Source organism: Sciurus carolinensis, chromosome 2, assembly GCF_902686445.1.
Source record: "Sciurus carolinensis chromosome 2, mSciCar1.2, whole genome shotgun sequence".
NCBI classification, from domain to species: Eukaryota; Metazoa; Chordata; class Mammalia; order Rodentia; family Sciuridae; genus Sciurus; species Sciurus carolinensis.
In genome coordinates this window covers 87,000,193-87,026,298 of record NC_062214.1, presented here as the reverse complement: position 1 = coordinate 87,026,298, position 26,106 = coordinate 87,000,193, and the positions used below count along the sequence as shown (strand labels likewise).

The 26,106-nt window shown below is 47.7% G+C and overlaps 1 protein-coding gene across 1 annotated transcript in view; it reads right to left on the bottom strand.

The window, feature by feature from the left end:
* The window catches only part of Itga11 (integrin subunit alpha 11), a 108,738-nt gene that overhangs the window by 75,825 nt on the left and 6,807 nt on the right, over nucleotides 1-26,106 (bottom strand). Inside the window, exon 2 of the mRNA XM_047539777.1 lies at nucleotides 5,798-5,909. Within this exon, the coding sequence (XP_047395733.1) occupies nucleotides 5,798-5,909 (112 nt within the window). The remainder of the gene's footprint in view (nucleotides 1-5,797; nucleotides 5,910-26,106) is intronic.

Below are 26,106 nucleotides of genomic sequence, written 5' to 3'. Positions count from 1 at the left end.
GGTAGAGTAGATGTGAATATTAATGCATCTCTATCAGAAAGTGATAGAATAAGCAGATCAAAAAAAAATCAGTAAGGATGCAGATGATTTGAATGATAACAATCTTATTGAGCTGGGCATGGTGTTGTACATCTGTGATCCCAGTGACTGGGAGGCTAAGGCAGGAGGATCACAAATTCAAAGCCAGCCTTAGCATCTCAGGAAGGCCCTAAGTAACTCAGTGACACCCTGTTTCTAAATAAAATACAAAAAGGGCTGGGGTTGTGGCTCAGTGGTTAAGTGCCCTTACGTTCAATCTCCAGAACCAAAAGAAAACAAAATAAAACCAAAATCAAAACCAAAACCCAACTATATTGACCTAAGTACATATGTAGATATGTATGTAAGAAACTATAGAATAGATGTCTTTTCAAGTGCACTGGGAATTTACTAACAAAGACCATTTTTCAGACATAAAACAAATGCAAAAGGATTTAAAATATCTAGTGTCTCTCCTGACCACTTGAAATTAAATTAAACTCTAAATATTTGGAAATTATATAACACATTTCTAAATAACTCATGAGTCAAAGAAGAAACCACAATGGAAATTAGAAATTATATTAAGCTGAATGATAATGAAAACATCAAAATTTATGAATGCAACTAAGACAATGTTTAGAAGAGATTTATAGCCTTATATTCATGTGTTAGAATAAATAGGGTTGTAAAATCAACAAGTTAAATAAGAAGCAAGAAAAAAGTCAAATTAAAACAAATTTAAAAGTTGGAAAGAAATAATTTTAAAAAGAGTAGAAACCAGTGAGACAATAAAGATTCAATAGAGAAAAATCAATAAAACACAAATTGATCCTTAGAAAACATTAATAAAATTAATACACCTATAGCAAGACTGATCAAGAATGAGAGAGGTAACACAAATTACCAATAAGAATGAAAATGAAGATGTTGCTATAGATCTGACAGACATCTAAAGATACTAGAGGCTAATGAATAATATTTTGACAAATAAATTTGAGTGGAATGGACAAATTACTTGAAACACTTGGACTGATGGAACCACCATTTGGCCCAGTTATCCCATTCCTCAGTATAAACCCAAAGGACTTAAAATCGGCACACTACAGTGACACAACCACTGTAGTTTATAGCAATATTTATATCAATGTTTACAGCAGCTCAATTCATAATAGCTAAGTTATGGAACCAACCTAGGTGCCCTTCAACAGATGAATGGATAAAGAAAATGTGGTATGCATACACAATGGAATATTACTCAGCCATAAAGAAGAATGACTTCATGACATTTTCCAGTAAATGGGTGGATCTGGAGACTATTATGCTACGTGAACTAAACCAATCCCTCCAAACCAAAGGTCAAATGTTCTCTCTGAGCATGCTAACACACAACGGGGGGTGGGAGGGGAAGTATAGAAATTCAGTAGATTAGATAAAAGGGAATGAAGGGAAGGAAGGGGGGATAGGAATAGGAAAGTGGAATGATTCTGACCTAAGTTTCCTATGTGCATATATAAATATGCACCGTGAATCTCCACATCATGTACAACCACAAGACTGGGATTCTAATTAGAATAAGATGTACTTTACGTTTGTATAAATATGTCAAAATATACTCGATTGTCCTGTGTAACTTAAAAAGAACAAGTAAAAAAATCACAAAAAATACAAGCTATGAAAATTAACATAAGATGGAATAGGAAATCCAGGTAATCCATTATCTTTAAGAAGTTGAATCTGTAATTAAGAATCTTCTCACAAAGAAAACTCCAGATGCTGAACTGGTGGATTTTTCCCAACCTTGAAAGAAGCAATAATACAAATCTTATGTTCTACCAGAGAATAGTGAAAGTGAGAACATTTTTCAACACATTTTGTGAAGTCTGAATAATTGCAATGCCAAAACATGACAAAGGCATTACAAGAAAGAAAATTTACAGGCCAATATACGTAATGAAACAAAATAGAAACAAATGTCTCATAGAAACAAATTCCCGAGAATACATAAAGGAGAATACACGGTGAATAAGCAAAGTTTACTCCAGGAATGCAAGTTGATTTAACACCAAAAACAAAACAAAACACACACATGTGCCCACATACACCCCAAACCAAAAAATTTCCAACTTAACCAACCAAAGTGATGAACCATATTAACAGAATAAAGAAGAACCAGATAATATCAATTGTTGTAGAGAAAGCATCTGATATGGGTCAACGCTGTTCACAATTTTTGAAAACCCAACCTCAGAAAACCAGGAATAGAAGAAACCTTCTTCAATCTAAAAGTTCCTACAATAAATAAATGAATAATTTGCAGTTCACATTCCATCTAATTATGAATATTCAGTGTCACTACTTCTATTCAACCTTGCTCTGAAGGTTCTGGACCCTGCAATTAGGCAGGAAGTAAATGTATGAAGAACAGAAAAGAAAAAAATGAAACCATAATTATTTCATGTGATACGATTGTAGACATAGAGAATCCAAAAGAAACCACAAGGAAGCTAACAGAAATAATAAATGACTTGGTAAAGTTGTGAACTAAAATGTCTTTATATAGAAATGGGTTGTATTTTTATGTACTAGCAAATAAGAATGTTTCATTTTTAATAGCATGCAGTATGAATATGTGGGAACTAATGTAGCAAAAGATATCAAGACTTTCACACTGAAAATTTCAAAGCATTATTGAGGGAAATTTCTAAAAAATGAATACATGAAGGGATATGTTTGTGGATCAGAAGATTCAGTACTGTGAAGATTTCATTTATCTGTAAATTCACTGTAACTCTAATAAAAATCTTAGCAAGTTATACTGGGAAAAATTGACATGCTGATTCTAAAATTTATACTGGAGTATAAAGGACCTGACATAGCTCAAACAATCTTGACAATGAAAAACAAGTATAGAGAACTCATAATACCTAACTCTAAGACTTATTGTAAAGTGACAGTAACTAAGGCATCTTTTTATTTGTGCAAGTTTAGATAAATAGACAAATAGAATGGAGGAGAATAAAAAATAGGCCCACATATACATGGTCATCCCATTTAAACAGACAGGAACGACACTAAAATTCAGTGGAAAATGATGTTTTAACAAATGGTAGCAGATCAGTTGGACAGCAATATGGGGAAAACAAAAACATTTGACCTTCATCTCACACCTTACACAAAAATTCATTTGAGATAAATCATTGACCTAAATGTGAAAACAAAAGCATCAAACTTTTGGAAGAAAACAGAGTAGTATATTTTTATGATTTTTTAAATGGAACCCACAAAAAACACTAAGCATAAAAAGATTGATAGATTTAACTTTAGTAAAGTTAAGAACTTCTGCTCAGCTGAAGATACCATTAAGAGAATAAAAAACAAGGTACGTAGTGGAAAAAGATATTTTCAGTGCTTCTCTCTGACAAAGGATTTGTATAGAGAGTATATAAAGTTTTATAAATCAATAAGAAAAAGATACATAACACAACTTTAGAAGATGGGCAAAACACCTCATCTGACACTTCGCAAAAGCCAATATCAAAATGGCCAATAGATTTATAAGAAGTTGTTCAACAACATCAATAGAGAAATGCAAACAAAATCCACATGAGATACCATTTCTCACCACTGACATAACTAAAGTTAAGATGACTGACAATATCCCGTGTTAGTGGGGCTCTAGAACAAGTGGAATTCTTATTTTCCTAGAGAGAGTTTAAATTGGCAAGCCACTTTGGAAATAAAAGTGCCTGGCATATGCCCCTAAAGTTAATCCTTTATCTCCTCTTTATCTAAGCAAATCTTCCCCTGAGTATATATCCAATTAAAAAACGAGGACACAGGTCCACCAACAAGAAGGCTAAAGCAACTCCATGAGAAATAACCCCAAATGGAAATAATCCAACTACCCATCAGTAGCAGAGTTAATAAATAAATTATGGTACAGCAACAATGGAATACATAATAATGAAGAAGTGTGAAGTGTAATGCACTCAGCAATATGTCAAACCTCATATATACAGACATATTTATGGTATGATATCATCTACATGAAGTTCAAGACAGCCAAACAAATCTATGGTGACGGGAGTCAGAATAGTGGTACCCAGAGGGACACTGCCCAGGGCCCGGGTGCACGAAGGAGCCTTTGGGGTGCAGGGAAGTTTCTATATCTTGTTCTGGGAGCTGATTACTTGGGAACTTTTACATATATCTACTTCATTGTACAGAAGTTACACCTCAATAGAAAGTAATAAGTAAGAGGCTCCTTTGTGTAAAAAAAAAAAAATGAGAGTTATCCAGGTTGGGATGGGATGGTGGGTGAGGACAACAGGGCAGGCAGGAGAGGGTATCATAGGAGGAGGAAGAGCATACTCAAGGAAGTTCTGGAACTGGAAAACCTGAAGGTGCAATTTGGCTAGAGAGCTGAGCATAAGGAAAGGTGGGTGGGGGTGGGGGTGGAAGGGGCAGAGTCGGGGAGGGCAGGCAGGGGCAGACTGGGAAGAGGGTGGCCTGCAGCATTTATCATGAGTGTTTGTGTGGTCCTGTGACCCTGAAAGATCTTTGCTGTGGTTTGGATGTGGTTCACCCCACAAAGGTTTGCATCCTAGAAGCTTGGTCGGCATTGGCAAGGTGAAACTTCCAAGGAAGGGAGCTTAGTGGGGGGTAATTAGGTCACGGGGTGGGGGTGGGGCATCGCCCTTGGAAGGGATTAATGCTGGTTTTGCAGAGTGAGTTGGTTCTGGAAAGAGTGAGTTTTCAATACAAGAGTGAGCCCGGCCCCTGAGTCTCTCTCCGGCTTCCTGTCACGCTGTGTGAGCCCTTCTGCAACACTCCCACCACTGGGATGCCATCGGCCAGGAGGCCCTCACCAGAGACCAAACCAATGGGACCACCTGATCTTAGACTCAGCTTCCAAAACCACAGGCTCCATAAGCCTCTTTTCTTTACAAGGTACCCAACCTCAGGTATTTTGGTATTGTAAAAGAAAATGGACTAATATAGGCTTCAAGAAGGGTCACACCAAGCCCTGGCCCTTTCCATCCAGGAAGGAAGGGAAGCCTTGCCTTTTGTCAACTATGGACCAAGCAGAGAGGAGAAGGGCAATTAACAGTGAAAACTGATTTGTGGTCATGGTGGTACAACTTGGTAAAAAAATCATTACTAAAAATTTAGTAAAAAAATCATTGACTTGTAGACTCGAAATGAGTGAATTCTATGGTAAAATATGCTGCAAGAAAGTTATTTAAGAATTTGGAAGTAGATTCGTCCTCCTCCTGACTCCCCTGACCCGAGTTGTCCTGGGAGTCATCTGGCCCTGCCATCGCTTGGTCCACTGTTACTCTTTGTCCCACATCGCCTTGCTTGGGTTGTGAACACACATGGAGCTCCTCAGAGACCCCCAACAGCTCTCCAAGGAGACAGGAGCAGAGGTGCAGCCACCATTGATGAGCCCGAGTCCCTGAGGTGGGATGTGAGGGGGTTAACTCTTGGTCCCCAGGTGCCTGCTACCTTTTGTCACATGACCCAGAAAGCGAGGAGCTGTTCACTGCAATTTCACAGACAAAGAAGATCGAAGAACTGAGAAACTGAATGCTCCAGGTCTCACGGGCAGGGGCAGAGCCCACCAGCCTCTGACCTGGCGGGACAAGGAGTCAAGTCACTGACCCCAGAGAGACTAGGGTGTGAGGGCCAGGCTGAGCAGACGCTGTGTCTGGAGTAGGCTGGAGGGGCCGGCATGAAACAGCACAGGGCTGGGCCGTCAGCAGCTCTCACTCACCACTTCTTGCCACTGATGTCATGCTGCTGCACTGTGTAGCCAAAGAAAGCGGTCCTGGAGCCCGTGATGACCCGGGGCTTCCTGGTGTCCATGTTGAAGGTGTCCGTGAACCCTGCGTGGGAGAAGGGAGAGGAGAACAGGGGAATCAGGCAGGTGAACAACAGCCCCGGGGGTGCTTCAAGATTCACTGGTGAGACATCTATTTCACACGGTCTTGGCCATGTGGGCTCCCTGTCTTTGAGGAGCTCTTGTATGAGGTAGTGACAAAGTCCCTGCAGGGAGAGCCCCCAGTCTGCAGGAGAGGCCCAGCACCTGCTCTGAGGAGCCCGTATACTGATAGAGGAGGCATAAATTCTACTCTTAGGGGGACAAAGACTGGATGGAAGACCAAGTTTCTCTCTCAGAGAATTTCTGGTCTGATGGGGACACAGACAGCTCCCTTCCTTCCTCCAAATTTGCTTCTTTCCCTTCCTCTTCTCTTTTCCCTCCTCTCTCTTTCTCCTCCCTCTCCTCCTTTCTTTCATGTCTGCCTGCTACAGAGTCAGGGGACGGATTTTCCACCGCCCGCTCAAGCCTGGGTCCAGCGCTGCTGACTGACCACTTCCTTCTGAATCAATGTGCAAGGCTCTGTCTGGCTTTAGCAGGGCCACCACCTGGCTGGGGCGGCGGAGGCAAAGTGGACAGAAAGTCCCATAATCCTTTTGCCTTGACCTCAAGAGTCTTCCCTAATTGGTTAAGTCAATGGTCAATTAATTGAATCTGTCTTGGGGACACTGTGTGGAGCCAGGTGCTTTGCCTCTTTGGTCAAATCACAAGAAATAACAACTCCCCTGTGTGCGACTCTGCTGTGGTTTGGATGTCATTTGTCTGCACCAAAACTCATGTTGAAAACTGAATCTCAGTGTAATGGCATTGAGAGGTGGAGGGACCTTTAGGAGACCGTTAGGTCATGGGGCCCTGCCTACAGAACTGATTAATGCCTTTCTGGAGTTATTGGAATTGGTCTCACAAGACTGAGTTGGGTCTCACAGGACTGGATTACCTGTCTTGAGAGCAAGTCTTCCTAAAGCAAGTTTACCCTGATGTTTTACCTTTTCAGCGTGTGCCCACCCACCAGTCTAGCAAAGCTTCCACCATGTGTTGCCCCATGTGTTTGTTACCATCCACCTTGAGGCCCTCAGCAGAAGCCAAGCTTGCTGGCACCGGGCTCTTGGGCCTCTAGAACTGTGAGCTAAATAAACCTCTTTTCTTTATAAGTCATCTAGTCTCAGGTATTTTGTTACTGAAACAGAAAGCCAACTAAGATGGAATTTTGGTTTTCTGGGTGTCCTCCCATCTGCCATCATTTACCCTCATAGGACCTTGGGAGAATGAGCAGGATTTGCCCAGGCAGAAGCACTTGGCATAGCACCAGAGAGGCTAAGAGGTTTGTCCAGGGGCACAGTGGGTCAGGGGACACATTAGACCTAGGACCTCAGATGCCTGCTCTGCAACTCCATTCTCCCCTAGGCATTCTCAGGACATGCTGGCCTAAAGCTCACCCAGGCACCACCTCTGTTTGGCCATCAGCACTGACAGGACCACCAACCTGGGGACTCATGGGACTTAAGGGCTGGGAACTTGCCACCAGTCAAAACTTTCAGATTAGCAAAATGAACCCGCAGAATAAAACTTTGATTATTTCCACTCCTTTCACATGTAGCACACTCTATAAATTTCAAAGAACACTCACATGTGTTACCATTCATCTCCCGGTGGGGCAGGCAGCACAGGGAAAGTCCAGGGTGAGGGAGGTTAACTGACCTGCCCTAGGTCCCACAGCCTGCCAGGTGGGGACTCTGAAGCTGAGGCTTGTCCCCGCTGAGCACCTCCTGCATCCTTCCCTGGGCACTGGCCCCCTGGACTGTGTGCCTGAGGGTCACGCCATGGGACGCCCACTTGAACAGGGTCTAATCTGCTGAAACAAGTGGTGTCTCCAACTCCTCCTTTCATTGCCCAGCAAGCTGATAGAGTCACCCAAAGTTCTATCACCGGAGCCAAAGAATTAAAGTCCCCCAGAGGGAAAACGGGAAGACCTTAGTGCAGAGATGTCAGATATGTGCTATCTCTTTTACCCAGGCCAATTATTTGAACTGTTGGGAGCACAGAGTTAAAAAAGATTCTGAAAAACCCACACAACTACAGTTGTCTGATCCTTGACAAAGGTGCCCAAAATATACATTGACAAAAAGACAGACTTAAACAAACGGTGCTGGGAAAACTGATTATCCACACGAGGACGAATGAGACTAGACCCCTATCTGTCACCCTGCACAAAAGTCAACTCATAATGGATCAAGACCTAGGAATTAGATCAGAGACTATGAACTGCTGAAGACAACGGAGGGTTGACACACAACGGGTGATTTCCTCATTAGGACTCCTAAAGCTCAGGAAGTAATATCAAGAATTAATAAATGGCATCAAATTGCAAAGCTTCTGCACAGCGAAGGAAACAATTAAGAACGTGAAGAGAGAACCTACAGAATGGGAGAAAATCTTTGCTAGCTATTCTCTGATGGAGGATTAATATCCATAATATATATACAGAATTCAAAAAGCTTAACACCTAAAAACAAATAACCCAATTAATAAATGGGCAAATGAACTAAACAGACACTTTCCAGAAGAAATACAGATGGCCAACAAATATATGAAAACATGTCCAATATATTTAGCAATTAGAAAAATGCAAATCAAAACTACACAGAGATTTCATCTCCAATTAGAATGACAGCCATCAAGAGTACAAATAATAATAAATGTTGGAGAGTAGGATGTGGAAAAAAGAAACACTGTATATTGTTGGTGGGATTGTCAATTAGTACAATCAATATGGATGTTCCTCAAAAGACTAGGCATGGGGGCTGGTGGGTGGCTCAGTGGTAGAGAGCTTGCCTAGCAAGTGTGAGGCACTGGATTCCATCCTCAGCATCATGTAACAAATAAAATAAAGGCATTCTGTCCATCTGTAGCTTCAAAAAAAAAAAAAAAAAAAAACTAGGCATGGAACCACCTTATGACCCAGCTATTCTACCTTTCGGAATCCATTCTAAGGAATTAAAGTCAGCATACTATAGCAATATATGCATACCCATGTTTATAGCAGCACAAGTCACAATAGCCAAACTACGGAACCAGCCCAGGTTTCTATCAGTGGATGAGTGAATAAAGAAAATGTGGTATACATACACAATGGAGTTTTATTCAGACATAAAGAAGAAAGAAATTACGTCGTTTGGAGGAAAATGGATGGAACTTGAGAATGCTAGGTTAAACAAAAGAAGCCAAACTCAGAAAGTCCAGGGTCATATGTTTTTCTCTGATATGTGCTAGTTAGAGAAAAAAAGGAAAAAAAAAAAGTTAGGTGGGGATCTCATGAATATTGAAGGGAGATCAGTAGAGTAGAAGTCAGAGACTGGGGGAGGGAGCAGGAACGGGTAAGGGGAAATACTAGGGAATGAGGTTCACCAAATCACACTGTTATATCATGGGCATGAACAAATGTATGACAATGAATCCCACCATTATGCATAATTGTAATGCACAAATACAAACATGAAAAAGGAAAGATTCTGAGGTTAGGTCTGGGCGAGTAGTACCTGCTGTGGGTACAGGAGATGACAGTGGCATCATCGGACTATGCAGCTGTCAACCTTGACTTCATGATTCCCAACCTGACATGACACATGAATTTAGTGTTAGGGTCCTTGAGTGGTGGAGGGAGCTCACCTCAAAGTGGGAGGGAAGTGTGTTGGTCCATCGGTGCCTTCTTCACAAAGCCCGTGCCGTGCATGGGCTTCTCAGTTGGCCAGCAGCAGGCAGCCTTGGGAAGGGGACTCTGGGCAGGGGAGCATGGAGGGGGGTGAGGGGGGCGGGGGTGAAGGAGCGCAGGTCTCTAACCTGTCAGAGCATGGCACAGAGGAGAGAGAGACACCAGGGTCACCCAGGCAGATCCAGGAGACTGGTGGGCACACGGGGGTCAAAGAAATTGATTTGAGGTTCTAGAGAGAAACTCACCCTCTCTCAAATTTTGTTCCAGGGATGAAGACACACACACACACACACACACACACACACACACAAACACACACACACACACACACACCACATACACACATGTACACAGGCCTGGCCATAGGGCCACACTTTATCTGGCTCTCTGGAGCCCCCTGGAGACGAGGTGTTCCCCTTCCTGCCTCTGAGCCCAGCAGGCGGAGAAGGGGCAGAAAAAGCGGGAGGCAGATGTGGCCATGGGGAAATCCAGACCGCCCATCTCTTTAGACCGCAGAGGGGGAGGGCCAGTGAAGATGAAGTCATACATTGCATCTTTGGGGTCTTCTCCATCCTGAGTCCTCTATTAGTACTTCTTGTGCAACCAAGGCCAGAGGGACCCTTGCAAGACCTGTCAGAATCTGTCACTCCTCACTCCACCCTCTTCGTCAATCCATTGCCCACCCCACTCACAGCAAAGCCAGACTTCTTTCTGCAAGGCCCTCCTTGCCACCAACCCCACCTCCACTCTTTTCCTACCCTGTCCCCTCTGCCCCTCAGCTCCAGCCACATGGCCATTGCTGTCCCTTGACTATGTCAGACCCGCTCTCTGCCCAGCCTCTCTGTCCTGCTGTCCCTGCTGTCTGCGTCACTCTCCTCCCATGAGCTATATGGCCCTCCCCCTGGTTATTAGGGGCTCTGTTTCCACGCAGGCCTATCCATCCCAGGCCACCCCACCCTCTCTCTCTTAAGTCGACCTCACTTGTCCTCAGAGCACTTTTTACAAACATGTTGCATATTTATTGGTAACATATACAACAAACAAATCATTTATTTGTTTATGGTCACATGGCTGACATTTTATAACGTCTTCGGTCCTCTAAGGGCCAGGAGACTGCTACATTCTCACTGAGGGGTCTCAGCACTGGTTCAGACACATTGGTTGACTGAATAATTAGAGACCAGGATCTTCATTTGCTGGAACACTGTCTCACATCATCAAGGAAAAGGGAACAGAGAAGAATGGTTCCTGAGCACCCACATCACCTCTTCTAGGCTTCTAACCACTAATTTTACACCAATCAATTAAATCTCGCGTCAATCACTCAGCAGGGAACAGGTTAGCTGGGAACAGGATTAAACAGTGTGGGGTGTTAGGGTGCTGGGCCGCCTTCTCTGGGAGCTCAGCCTTTCATAGGAAAGACCCTCTGGGGAGAAGAAAAGATTCTTTTCAGAGATGAGGCCTCCCCTCCCTGCCTTAGGGACCAGCAGGGCTGCTTGTGCTCCATCCTGAGGTGGGAGCTGGGTATCTTCACTTGGGGCTCTCTCTAGGACTGGTCCTGCCCCCTACTTTCCTGGGGATAGGATTAGTGAAATCTGGCCATGGGGAAGAAGCATCAAGTTACAAAGTGCTAGTTTCCTCCCAGGGTCCAGCGGGCATGTGCTTCTCACCAAACCAAACCAACCGGAGAATGGATTTCCTAAAAATTACGTCAAGTCCGTCCGTCTCTGACCTCGGCTCCCGACAAGATCTCTGGCCTTCTCTGATGGCGATGGTTTTCATACTTAGGGAATGAACTCTTCTCAGAGATTTATGGCCCCCAAATACCAACAAAACAAAACAACTTTGGTTTTGATGGGAATCAACAGGCCAATTGCAGAGACGTTAGGGGCCTGGCCGGGCCACTTGCCACTTTTCTGCCCTCAAGATTGATGACAGAGGGGGAGAAACCACAATTCCTGGGCTGCTCTTCTGTGGATGGTGGCCAAAGTTACATCAGCTGCTGCTCCCTTTCTCAGAATCTTATCTGGCTTTAAAAAAAGCATCGGTTCATCCCAAGAGGAGCCCAGAGCCATAGCCTTGGGCTTGAACATCACTGGGGGCTCAGAATTCTCAAACTCACTGGCCACAGGTGAAGGGGGGGGCACCACCTCTCAGCATGTGGGGCAGTCACGGGCCCAAGAGCTGGGAAGTGCCAGCAGGGGAGCACAGCTCTTGTCAACCTGTTGCTCCAGGCTAGCCAAGTGCCCACCCTGTGACAGTCCATCCTCGCCTCCCTCCTCCTCCCAAGTAACTTCCTAAGGATCTTGGGAGACCCTCAGCCTCCCTGGCCTCATCTGATGTGCGTTTCCTTCTGGCTGCTGCGGGCCCGTCACCAGGTCACAATTCTAAACCCCCGATACACCTGGCCTCCTCTGCCTTGGGGCCTTTGCACATGCCCTTCCCTTGTGAGCCTCTGATGAACTTCCGTCAGCAAACCTCAGCACAAATGTCGCATCCTCCCACCTGCTCCAGGAGGCCTTCCTGACACCTTGGTTGCCTGGGATCTTGTGCTATGACCTCGTCACTAGCAGGTAACTGGCAACCTCTCTCTATCACAGCTGGTAACTCTCCGCAGCCTGTGTGCTCGTGTGATCAAACCTGTCTCCCCATCAGGACTCATTGGAGGCAGCTCCAAGCTCCTGCCCTCAGCCCGCCCAGTGTCTTTGCCCAGGTCTTTCTTCCCTCCTCACACTTCTGCCACAGTGTGACCCACTCCCAGGGCTACAATGGCCTCCTGTGAGCTCCTCAGGGCCTACCTCCCTCCTCTTATTGGGCTTATTCAGGGCACATCCTTGAGTGGCTTTTTATCTTTACCTTGTGTCCAGAAGGTGCAGATAGACTTGTTTGCACCTTCTGAGAACCTAGAACCAGTACCTGGTGGCTTCTTCCTGCCTTGGTGGCCCTCTGCCTTAGGTGCTAACCATCCCCTACCACCTTGATAACAATCATACAAGTAACACATGTACAGAGTAAATATCACGTACCAGACTCTATTCTAATTTATCTACTCCTTACAACAACTTTTAGAAGTAGAATGTTATTATTCTCACTTTAAGGTGAGGAAATGGAGGTGCAAAAGTAGGCACGTGGCCAAGGTCACAAAGCTAGGAAGTGACAGTGTGCACCCCAGGTCCTCATGGGTCCTGAGCTGTGCAACCCCGCCTGTGGAGCCTTCCTTTCTTTTGGAGCCAACCATCGCCTCAGTTCCTGAATCTTCGCCTCAGTGACCTCACCCAGAACAGTCCTCCAATCTGCCTCTGGTTCAAAACCCACCCACCCTAGGTCTCTGGTACTATCGCCCTCTTGCCAGTTTTACCTGGGTCCCTTGGCTCCTTCTTGCTAGACTCAGGCGACTCCCTGATTATAAGAGATAGCACAGGGAGACTAAGTAAAGCATGAAGGAGCCAGAGTCCCCTGGGCCCTGGCTGTCAGGATGAGCCTGGGTTTGAGTTGATAGCAAGAGGAAGCTTCTGGGTGAACCTAGCTATGGGCATCTCAGCCCCCTGTCCATCATCTGGACCTCACCTGGATCTCCAGGCCTGCTCTATGCTGACTGGGTCAGCCTGAGCTTCCATTTTCCTGGTGTGGTGGGAGCAGAGGTGGGTGAAGGAGGCTAGAAATTTCACCAAGCATCCCTTTTGCTATCTCCCTCTTCCCAATTTTACTTGGGTCCCAAGAATCTTCACATCTGAACATGAATCCTAGACAGAAGAGGGGGAGGGAGAGAGGACTCTGACACATCCTAAGCAAAAAGATGGGCAAAGCGGACTTCCTGCTGCTATGGAAACACACAGCACATTCCAAAGCAAGAAAGAGCCGAGCTCTAGATGCCTGACTGGTCTGCACCATTTGCGTGGCTGCCCTTTTGCCCAAGCAAATAACAAGAACTGATGGTTCTTGCCCTGTTGCCAGCCAGGCTTCTCTTTACCCAGGAGGCACTGTTGCAAAGATAGGCACCTGGAAAAGCAAGGCCAAGTTTGGAGGCATGGCTGGAGTCTCCAGGCCCTCGTCTGGGTTCCTCTAAGCACTTGTGAGATATCAAAGTCGGGAAGGGGTGACCTGGTCCTCTAAGCAGGGAAGCTTCTAGCTAGTTGAGGGAAGAGCACTCCCCCAGAGAGGAGGTACTGCAGCTCAGGGAGCCCTCCGACCCTGGGGAGAAGCAGGGGATCCACCTTCTCCAAGGAGACCCTGGGGTCACCACTGGCTCTGGGAGGCCTGAGGCAGGTGGGCATCTGGGCCCTGACCTGGGAAGTTCCAGGTGGGTTAGAAGTGTGCAGTTCCTTCCCACAGATAGCTACCTGGCTGATGGGGACATGGCCCTGGACTGTGAGGCTCTCGGGGGCAGTGGCTCTGCCTGAGCCCCACCCAAGTGCGTTTCGTGGATCTTTGCTAACCAACCACATTAACACATCCATCCATCCCAGGACTCTGAGCAGAGTGAGCACAGGGACTGGGTTTTATTCAGCTCCTTATTCCTACCCCAGGACTCCGGGCGTAGAAGGTGCTCAGTAACATGTGCTGAATTAGAGTAGAAAATTCAGCTCTGCTCAACCACCCCCACCCACAGACCCTCCGCACACCACTGCAAGGTAGTCAGAAGTAGCAGCTCGTGTATCTTTACAACAGTCCAACTGGCAGATGTTTCATGATCCCTGTTTTCAAAGTGAGGAAACGGAGGCACAGAGATTCCACCACCTGCCTGGATGGACAGAGACACAGGGGCATGGGAAGCTGGGGATCTGGGGGACTCAAGACTTCTGGGATAGTAGCCTAGTCGTTCCCTCCTCAGGATCTCCCGGGGGAACCTCGACATTAGGCCTGACTGCACCTAGCCTGTCAGGGAGCAGTGTGGCCCGGCGCAAGTCACAGCCCTCCCTACCTCAGCGATGCGCCAGGCCTGATAGCTGGGCTGCCTGCCCACTCAGGGAGTGGCGGATGCAGACGCAGACCCACACAGTCAGCCCTGACCAGCCCGGGACCCTGGGCTCTGGAGCAGCCCTGTGCTGCAGGACAGCCTCCGCGGCATGAGGCCTCCTCCACCTCATTTTCTTTGTTTCTAGTCACCATGCGACAGGAGCTCCCTACCAGACAAGTTACCACTGGGCAGAAGGCAGTGTGCAGCAGGTATCATCAGGGAACTTACTAGGATTATACTTTTATGAGTAAGCAGGGATCTTAGAGATCAAATCATCTATCGGTCCCTGAACCTTGTTTTTCTCAGTGAATCCCAAGTGGACACAAAAGGTTGATGCTGAGGGTGGATGCAGGAACAAGTCATAGTTTTCCACCCTCAGGAGCAAATCTACAGCATTTTCCTTGGCACTTTAGGGTTCCCTGGAATACAGTTTGAGAACCACTCTATTGAGTTTAAGACCTTGGTGCTGTAGGTGAGAAAAGTAAGGTCCAGAGAAAGGCGGGAGTTGTCCAAGGTCACCAGTGGTTCTTCTAACCCTCTCTACTCCCCATCAGTCCCCATCAGACCTCACTTCCGTCATCGTCTGTTTGGGTCTAGGGTGCTCCAGGTGGCATGCAGAGTCATGGGGTCACCCAGTGGGGTAAGACATGAGTTGTGGTCTTCAGAGTTCACAGCCTTGCTGGGGGCCTATGGATAGGTTTTTAAGTCAATATTATCTGAAGCAAAGCCAAGAGGAGTTTGGGCAGGGGCGGGGCGATCTCAGTTCTAACATCGCCTTGTCATTAACTTGTCTGTGTCATGGGGAGACACCATGCCTCTCTGGGGCCCCGTTTACCATCTGTAAAAGGAGAGCTTCAGCCTCTGACAACTAAGGTGCAGCCCTGGCACACATCAGTAGGTTCTTTTGGACAAACACACAGCTGACTTCCAGTTGTCAGCACAAGAGCATCTGTCTCGAGTCTCTGCAAACCATTTAGGATTGGAGCCCAGGCTGCGGGAAGAACGCAAACTCATCTCGATGTGGGCCAGAGCCAAGTGCATTTGGGAAGGGAAATCTCCAGGCAAAAATGATAATATTTTGCATTCCTAAGCCAAAGGAAAGTATTAGAGAAAATCATCATCAAATGCTCTGCACTCTCCAGACCAGCTCCCCGCCCCTCACTTGCACCATGGGGACTTGGCAGTGGGGCCTTCCTTCTCTGGCTGGGGCTTCTGGACACATTAGATGTCAGAAAGACAGAGACCTTGGTGAGGGTCCAGGAATGTGATCACCTTTTCCCAGGAAGCCCTGCCCAGCCCTGGGGTTGGACCGTGACCTGAAAATCTCAATGAGATTTAGGGCAAGTAGGTAGGTCATCATGGTTCCCATTAGACCCTCTTAGTTAAAAAATTGTGGACCCCAGGCCATATACTCTGACTCCTTGATAACAGAACTATGTGGCACTGGAATATCAAGGAGCCTCTCTCCTTAGGGTCTTCTAGGTAGGGGAGAACCTAGGGAAGGTGGGGAGATATGGTTGTCAAAGGCCAACTGGTAGAATTCTGACTTTAAGACAGCTGGTTCTAGGACTCAGAAATGGAGACGTGGATATCTGGCACCCAGCTCTTAGGTGCTAAGACTGCTGTGGTAAGAACTAGGCTGGGCATCAGGAAACTTGGTTTTTCTCCTGGGTTCTGCCACTTATTGGCTGTGTGACCTTGAACAAGATACTTCCCCTCTCTGGGCATCAGTCTCCCTGGTGGCCTAAAAATGTTTACAGTTCTGCTGTCCTAAGTCTGTTTTCTTTTTTTCCTTTGGATCTATTTCCAAATTCATCTCCCCCTGAGGGGAGGGTCTTGCAGACCATGGGTGAGCAGAAGGCGTTTCTCCTGCGAGACTCCATCAGACTACCTCCAGGACCAGTAACATTTCCTACCTCCCCTCCAGCAGTGTCCTCAGCTTGAAGCCACTCCTGGAGGTAAGCTGCTCCCCCAGCCCCCACAGGGGTTAGTTGGCACCCGCCTGCCCTGCCCTGCTGTTCGCATCAGAGGTTGCCTTCACTGGAGCTGCTCTGGTGACACCAGCCGGTTCCTAGCACCAGGCCCAGATGCCCTCTTCTGCTTTAGAGCAAATTCGTCCACTCTCGGGTCTTCCAAGGAAAGGGATGAGCCCCCTTCAGTCTTGAAAAAGCTCAACTGTGTTCTCACTTCTGTAATCAACACAAGTGCCTGGCTTCTCCACACAGTGCCTGCCCTCCTGGGACCTCCTGCAGCCTTCTCTGAACGACCACCATGGAGCCCATCCACTTCATATTCCTCCAACCACTGAGCTCACCAGCCGACCACTGTCCTTCCTCCTCCTTCCCGCCGGTGAAGAAGCAGGGGAGAGCCTTGTCTCTGGCCAGGCCTCATACCCTTGGCCTCCAGGCCTTCATAAAGGTTGTGACTCTGCCCTGGGAGAAGCCGGGCCAAGTGCACTTCTAGGCGCAGAGTCCAGGAATCACGCAGTGTGGACAAGACCGGCAGGGAGAAGAGTGGCAGGGACAATTTCTCCTGACAGTCCAGATTAAGGGACAGAGGGCCGCCTGCATGGAAGACTGGCTAGGCCTGGCCAGAGAAGGACGGAAGAAGGGGGAAGGCAGCGAGGATGCCCCATGGAAAGGCGTCACCTCGCACACCCTCGATTCTTACAGGAGTCTCTCAGGGAAATTAGCTCATTTGGGAAACAGCAGGTCCCAGTCCACACCCATGGCTCTTCTGGCAGCCAGAGGCCCTGAGCGCGCCAGCGGTTAGAAGCAGCGCCTGTTTCAGGGGAGGCTGTGGTCACAGCCCAAGAGGAAGGGCCCCGGATCTAGAGGGATTAGCACGGCCTCTCGAATGTTAAATGTGTGAAAAAAGAACACAGGGGGAATGGGAAAGCTCTCTCCTGGGTGGGACAAGGAGGCTGGGTGTCCTCACGGGACGGCTTCTAGGTCCACCTTAGCCCAGAGTTCTGAAGACTCCCCTGGCCTTATTGGTAAAGATGTGCTGCCTGGCACCAGCTCGCCAAGTTCATGTCACCTCCAGCCTGGAAGGAGCCGAGTGGAGAGGCACAGGGCAGCCTGCCCTTCACCTGCGGCCCACTGTCAGTGCAGCCCCCTTCCCCTCCAGCCAGGCCCTGGCGCGACCTCGGAGGACCCTGCCTCGCCCGGCCTCCTGCCTACCTCTCTCCCATACTGCAGTCATCTGGACAGAAAACGACTGTCCCTGTGCATTCCCTCTGTGTCATACGTGGTGCTAAAGGAACTAATGGTTGCTAATACTATCACGATGACCTCCCCTCAAGTCTCCAAGGCACTTGCAGCGCTAGATAAGGAAGAATTCTCTAAGTCAGAAGCCAGCAAGCAGGAGCTGGCAGCCTGCGTGGTGGTGGGGACACCTTCCCTGGGCTGTGGAGGAGACCGAACACTTTTGAGGGCAGGTGGCGCGCAGGTTGAAATGGAGGCATTCATAGAAGCGTCCTGAGAGAAACAGCAGGTGCTGGTGAGCACCACGGAGCCCCTTTTCATTGCTTTGAGAAATCGGGAGTTTGCCAAGGTGCTGGTTAAGCAGATGTCAAGATCATGGAAAACAGGCCTGAAAATTGAAAACAGCAAACTGAAATTGGCCCTAATTAACATAGTTTTTCCTCCCAGTACTGGAGAATCATCTTATGCCTTCAGAGGACACATGGATCACCCCCTTTAAGACTAAAGTCACAGTTTTATGAAAGCTAGTGAACTTTTCTGTCTTATATCATTTATCCTTTTCTCTAAGTAGGGAAATTGATCAAGATGGAGCTCCTCCCTTAAGCTTTCAAGAACTGCTATGAAGGACATAAAAGTAGCAATAGCAATATTATGAATCTCTGCATTTAAAGTACAATCAAGTCTTAATCAACTAAAACACACAAACAACACACACACACACACACACACACACACACACACACACACACCAGGTTGGGTGGAAAACTGAAGTCTCAAGAGTTGTGACCACAGACCTGTCCCTGCAGACTCTGGCCAACAGTGTGAACCTTGGGCTGTGCCTTACTCCCCACCCCCACCAACCTCGAAGTGGCTCAGGCTCTCGAGAACCCCCTTCCGCCCCAGGTTAACTCAGGTTGCTCTGGGAGCCCCATGCTAATGTCCAGCTGCCTTCAGGGCATTTTCTCTTGTCCAAGAAGGAACCCTTGGTTTTCTTTTCCAAACTCGTTTCTCTCCCAGCCTCCCCATGCTGGGAAATGGCATGCCCACCTCCCCGACCTGCAAGTCAGAGGCTCAGAAGTCGTTTCCCGTGACTTACTTCCCATCAGCAAATCCTGCAGGTTCTACCCTTCAGGTCCTCTCCAGTGTGGCCACTCTCCTCTGTCTCCTTTGTTGTCCCTTAGACCAAGCCATTCTTGTCATTTGGGACCTAGATTTTGGCAAATCTAACTGGGTGCTCCATTCTATTTTTGCTCTGCACTTTGCAGCAGCCAGAGTGATTTTTTTAAAATGGTGGCATTTTCTTGCTTAACACCTCTGGAGTCCTCAGAGCATTTAGAATAGATCCCAGACCCTTCCCCAGGCTTTCCCAGTGCTGCGGGGCCTGCCTTCTACACCACGAGTGTCGCCATTACTACCTTCCTCTCCATTGCTCAAACACACCAAGCCCTTTTCCTACCTTGGCATCTTTGCCCTAGATGTTCCCTTTGCCTGGGACAGGCTTCCTGAGATCTTTGCTCAGCTGGTTTCTCCTCACCCTCCAGTTTTAATGTCCTAGCATCTGAAACATCTCTGAGCAGGCTATGGAGAATCCATTATTCTTCCTCACCACATCTTCTTTTTTCCTTTTACAAATAAAAATAATCGCAGGTGCTTGTAAGACCTGTTTGCTTCCTTGAACTCTGTCTCCTCTCTCACTGGAGTTTAAGTCAAACAAAGGGAAGGACCAGCATGTGCTGGAGCCTGCTTATAAGAGCTGATGAGGTGCCATCTTCCAATTCCATGATGTCACCTGGGTAGCTTGAAATTGATCACAATGAGAGGATTTACACCAGGGAAATGGGCAAATGCTACAAATAAGAACTCTTCCACTTTATCCCAAGAGCCAGAATTCATTGTTCAACATTCACCAGCACTCCAGTGGAAGGGACCATTTCTGTGTCCCCACTTCATCCTCAGCATGTGGAACAATGCTTAGTGCACAATAAGTGATCAATATACATTTGCAAAAGAGACAGTAAAAAATGAATGTGAGTGTTCAGGCCTCTAAGACTCTAACCTGCCAACTAAGGGTTGAAGGGGGCATGATACTTAGAGCCTCAGAGAGGGACTGCATTTGGCTTCAGAAACCCTAGTTCTAATTTCAGCATGGCTTCTACCTTGCTTGCAACTTTGAACCAGTTTCTTCCTCTTCTTGGTCCTCAGTTTCCTTTTCTGAAAAGGCACATACTGAACTAGTTGTCCTATCCCTAAGTCCCTTTGTAGGTTTCCAAGAAGTCCATCTATGCCTACTTTTATCATCTTCTGTACTCCCTCACTCCTAGGGTCTCTGTATTACACCAACTGCAGAGGGCGCTGTTTACATTGTAGTTGATGTAAGTTATGCAATGCACAGCCTGTGTAGCTGTACGTGGTGGTCCTGCCTACTCTGATCCTGACCACAGGCCATTTCAAAAGGAGCTGAATTGGGTAGCTGGCATACTAACCAACTCAAGGAGCTCAGACAGTTTGGTTTCAGTTTTCCAGTTCCTAAACTTGTGTACCACTTGTCATGGGTGTATGGATCAAGAGCCCTGGGCATCCAAGATTAGCCCCAGCCCCGCGAGTGTTTGGGCAAAGAAAGCAAGACAAAGCCCAAGATATGCAATTTGTGGCAGGGCTTTCCCTTGGAGGAGAGGAAGTAGGGTAATAAGGACCCAGAGAACTGACGGGCCAGTCTGACCCAGCTCTTTGAATGTAAACTAAAAAAGGAATCGCGGGGGCCCTTCCCTTCCAAGTCAGTGGGGCTCGCCCTACCATGGGTACCCACACCCATCTGAAAAGTTTTCTGGCTGCTCAGGGCTCAACATAGATGCACCAGATGCCACTGCCTGGACTCGGTGTGGGTGGGGCATTGGGGAGTGGAAGTGTTTCGGTTCTCTGATGGTCATGCAGAGGTCCTTCCAGTCTTCAGATGGTTGCAAAGTCATCTTAATTGCCTACTGCCACTGTAGGTCCTTAAAGGTGTCAAGGACCCCATGAGTTCATCTGCCTCTGCTAGAAAATGAAGGTCTGCCTTGTTAGGTGGTAAGTTTCCCATCTTTGGAGGGTTGCAAGCCATAGATGGTCCCTTGTCTGGGATGTTCAGACTCTGTTAGGATGTCTGGGTGCTGGGTGCTGGGCCTCTCAGGGGCCCCTGAGACCCAAGACTCATCTTGGATGTATGGATGAGCAAGGGCCAAGCCTACACTGTTTCCACCTGTGCACTAGAGCAAATTGTTTTAAAATTGAGTCCCTGTTGTTAACTGCTTGTTCATGCACATAAGGCTTTATAACCAGAGCCAACTGGCTCAGGAAATGTCCATAGAAGCATGGAAGCATAACCCCTAAAGGGCTTTTAGAAGCATGAAGGCCAAATGTTTATTTTAGAAGTGACTGAATGGAAGTCTTGAGAGGGCACGCAGCTAACTCAAATTTAGTACCAGAGTCCAAGCTTGACCCAGGGGCCCTCATCTTGACTCCAAGGCTTTGCCATTACCTTGGCTTGAAAGTTCTATTAGTGAGAGATGGAGACCAGCACCGCTTTGGTTTCTACATTTGTAACATTCAGGGTTGGACTAGATTGTCCAGCTGGGCTGAGTTATGGTTGCTTTCAAGCAGCCTCTAGTGAGTAATCTCTAAGCTGTGGGGCAGGGGTAGGGGAAAGCGGGAAGTCTACTGCTCTGTCAGGCCTGAACTCCTCTGTATGAATGAATTTGCAGGAGTTTTCTCACGTAGAAACTGAGCAGAGCCCAGCCTGAAGAGAGGGCATTAGCTGGCACGCACTTCTGGGACAGTGTCAAGTGCTTATGAGGGGTGTGTGGGCAAGAAGGTGCAATGATTCCCAGGGGAAGAGAAAATGAGAGAGAAGGAAGTGAACAGAGCCCATTACCCACGGGATCCAGGCAGCCTTGTGAAGAGCAGGCGTGCTGCTGATAAGACAAGACAGTGAAGTCCACAGAAATATGATAGTTTTTTTTTTTTTTTTGGGCAGTGGTCTAGGAGGGCTTCCTGGAAGAGGAGGCCTTTCTAGAGTTTCCAGAGTGAAGAAAAGCAGCAAGTTCCTCCCTCCTTTAGCCTCTACTAAAAAGTTTGTTGATGAGGGGTTTTCTTCTTCTTTTGTAAGAGCAACGGACTGATTTGGACTCCCCTCAGGTTCCATGTAAAAAATTCCTTTGCCTTCATGAGTGGGTACTTGGGAAGGCTCCTTCTCCCTGGCCTACCCTCAGCAATGGAGACCAGTCTAGTGGGGCCACCCAGACAGCAACCAGAAATAGCAAGGGACTGGCTGCCTGCGGGTGGGAAATACTCCTGGGCCTTCCCCTAACACAGGCCCAGTACAAAAGAAAATGGCCTTCCCAATGCCTGAACACCTGCCAGCTTCCCCAGGGGCTCCCCAGAGAGTTCCAAGGGAGCTGCTGGCCTTTGAGGAGACCTTGACCAAAGCTCCAAGGAGAGAGTGTCAGGGCAGCCATGGAATCACCCCAGGGAGATGGAGAGTCCCCCAGTCACACCTGACCCCCACAGCACTTCAGTTCTGGGTGATAGGAATGCAGGAGATTTGTCCTTCCCACCCAGAGGAACCCAGTGTTCCCATGGCGAGAGGAGTTTAGGTTGAACAAGAGGGAACTTTAAAACTTGATTACACATGTATTTATTTAATGGGTGTTTTAAAATTACAAGCAAATCATATTCTAGATTTTTCCAGCACTTATTGCTTGGGATGAGGTTCTGTGAAAATACTGAGTTGATTTAAGGTTAACATTAAAGAAAACCATTAAAGGAAAGTAATCAAGGGGTTACACAGATACAACCAGAATTGTGTGCATGAAGAAGATGGCTTTGGACTGGGGAGTGCTTGCCTACCAAGCATGAGGCCCTGGGTTTGATTCCTAGCAACACACACACACACACACACACACACACACAAATAAACAAGAAACAACAAAAAATGCAACAAAAAGTCAGGAAAGAAGATGGCTTTCAAGATGATCAGATCCAGGTTTGGGTTCTGGTTGTCTTGATTAGCAACAGTCATCTGACCTCTCAGAATCACAGTCCCTGGAATCCGACTGCCTGGTTTGAATCCAAAGCTGTGACTATCACCTGGGTGATCTTGTCCAAGTAACTTAACTTCTAAGTTAGCTAGTGTTGCTGTTAATATTTGTTGAGCACTCCATTCCTGCCAGACGTTTTGTTATTGGGTAGTATTTCCAATTTTATACTAACCCTACAAGTCAGGATTACAAGGTAGCACTATAATTTTCACTAAAGAGAGGAAGTCACTTGCTCAAGGTTACACACTTAATAAGTGTCAAGGCCAATATCAAAACTCCAAGTCAGTGAAACATGCTCTTAATATGGACTTTTTGGGCTCAGACCCAGTCTTTCCATCTGTACAATAGGGTTCCCGTCATATACTAAAGCACTACAGAGGATTCATGTCAGAGAGCTCCCAGAGATTGGTCCCTAACCTGGGGTCTGTGCTCAGCCCCTGCCAGCCTCTCCAGGCACTCCCAGCTCCTTCTTGGGTACCAAATAACATGGCTACATTCTGCAGTATATGGTTGATGTCTGAATCACTACTTTTTGTGGGAAATGAGGCATCTGAAACTTCTGCTCCACCCTCACTTCTCGCCTAGGAAATCACTATACACCTAGGTTTCCACTGTGTAAAACCAAGTGTGATGTGGACCAGGCTGGGGGGCAGGGGTGGGCATTAGGGGGTGGGTTTACCATGTGCTAGATGCGGTGCAGGCCGATCCACGCTGAAAAGAGAGGAAAGAGCAGAGACCATCTTGGGGACAATTTGACCACATTCAGGCCTGCCGGCAGGGCCTCTCATGAAGCCTGCCAGGGCCTCTGCCCCTGGCTGGCCTCTCCATCAGCAGCAAGCACATTCCACAGCTGATGTTTGGCTTGTGGTCTGGCCTGGCGCTCTTGATGGTTTCTTCTGCTCTAAAAGGCTTTTAAAACCAGAATCTGAGTTCTCCTTAAGTTTGGGGCATGAATCACTGCTTCTGGGCCCAAAAAGGGGATGGGGGGGACAGAGGCTCCATGCTATGGGATGCTTGCTCTCACTCAGGCCGGGCTGTGTGATGGCTGCTGGTCAAAATGCTCAGAGTTAGACTGGCTTCCAACCTCCCAGCAACATGCCAACTGCCTCCTCCTGCCCCACAAACTCCACCAGGGTGACATGTCCAGAACTGACTCCATTTCCCCTCCTTGAACCCCCTCATCCCTGCACTTTCCTCGGGTCAGGGGCACCAATTGCCTATTACTTGGGCTGGGACTTAGTCCAGTGGTAGAGTGCTAGGTGCTTCCTATCATTCCACCTGCTTGCCACTGTCATCCTGTCACTTGTACCCTCCTCAGGAAGCAGCTCAAAATGTAGATTAGAACGTGTCCCTACCCTCCCTCAAAACCCTTCAATGGCTCCCATCTGCTGATCCAAATGCTCTAGTTGGCATTTGACTTCTTTCTCAGTGGCTTTAGCCCACGACTGCATTCTTGCAGTTCCCCACAGTACATGCTGACCCACCCTCAGGTGCTTTGCTCCAATATAGTCTCTACTCACCTCCTTTGCTGACAAGTAAATCCTTCTTGAAAAAAAAATCTGTCTCCCACCCTTCAAACCTCAGAGTCCTCCATCTGTAGCTATCTTATAAGCTGTATTACTTCTTCCCTTGTATTATTATTTATCAAGTACAAGTGCAAAGAGATTTCAGACCTCTGTCCCGCTCTTAAATGTCTCTGTTTCCTTGACAGGTGGTTCTTCCATTCATTCACTACATGGCACCTGTTGTATCTAGCACTGTGCAAGAACTCGGGCTGCAGTGGTGGATCTGAGCCCTGGCACCTGCTCTTAGCACAATGGGGAAGGTGTTCAGGCAGGCGAAATACTGTTTGGTGGGCAAGAACTGGATACCTTGAGATCACATGAGGGGGGCCCAGGGTTTGACTAAAGGACCCGAGGCTTTTACAAGGCCAAATGGAGATCTGAGGAATCAGTGGAGGTAGCCAGGAGAAAGGAGGGGCAGGGTTGAGAGGGCTACAGGGGACAGTCTGAGTGCAGGCTGGAGGCAGCTCTTGTGTTTGGGCACGTTGGAGAAGCTCAGTCTGGATGGGGTGCTGTAGGGCTGAGCAGGTCCGTGCCTGTGGTCCTGCAAGCAGTGAGCCCTGATGGAAATGAGGGCCAGCCATTCAGGATCTGGCTAGATTCGTTCAAGAGTCTAGACTTAACCCAAAGGCAGAAGGGAGTCACTGAAGGTTTAAGGAGGCGTAGCGTACACTCAGGTTGTATTTTAGCCCCACTTTAGCTGCTGTTGAGAAAGATCTGGACAGATGGGGGCAAGGGGGACAGTGAGACCTGAGGTCAGGCTAGGGCCCTGGGGCAGGTCCTGGGCCCCTCCACTCTGCGCCCCAGGCCAGTGGCTCTTTCTCCTTGGTGAAGCATTGCTTCCTCGCCTAATCTGGCTTAGCTTTGCCAGTGCCCCATCGAAATCAGAAGCTTCAACTGAACACTCTCAACAAGCATCCGTGGGACCTAGAAATGACCTAATGGCCCCTTCCCACCCGGCTGGAACCTCCCCCATCCTCCGCCCCTGTGCTGCTCAGAGGCCTAGGAGCAGCTCTAACAGGGACCCTCGGCCAATTTGGCCTCCCCCAGCTCCTCTTTGATTGTCTTGATTTTCCCACGTGGTGCCACATAGTGATCAAGTAGCTTATGGCCTAGTAGGGGGATAGTGTCACCAATGAATAACTCCCCAATCACCGAATCACACCCCTAAATTTCACTGAGCGCTCAGCTTCTCAAACCTGACTCAGGCGTTATGTGCAGCCCTGCTCGGCCACGGAAGCCACCCAACTTCAGGCTGGCAGCACCTGATGTGCTGCGGGGCCTGAGCAAGTCGTTTCCTTTCCCTGGATGACCTTTTCTCCTCTGCTTGATTGGCAGTTGGGTTTCGATTACATCCGTGAGCCTCAGCCTAGGCTACCCAATAGAATTTTGGGGGATCTTTAAAAATCCCCACTGCAGGGCCCTGGTGGAGTGACCGTGCATGTGGGCAGGGCCCAGGCAAAGGCTCTACTTCATGCCATCATTCCCGCTTCCACCAGGGTCGAGGACAGCCCTTCAGTGCCTCCTAGCATGGATCATCCACCATCCCATGATAGACCCCAAGGGGACCTGAAGTGGGCAGTAAAAGGGACCCAGTTCTTCAGAAGCATTAGCCCAGCAGAACCACCCACTGCAAGCCTTGGGGTTGTGGAAAGGCCAATACTGCAAGTCCTAGCTTCTCAACATTGCCAAGGTGGC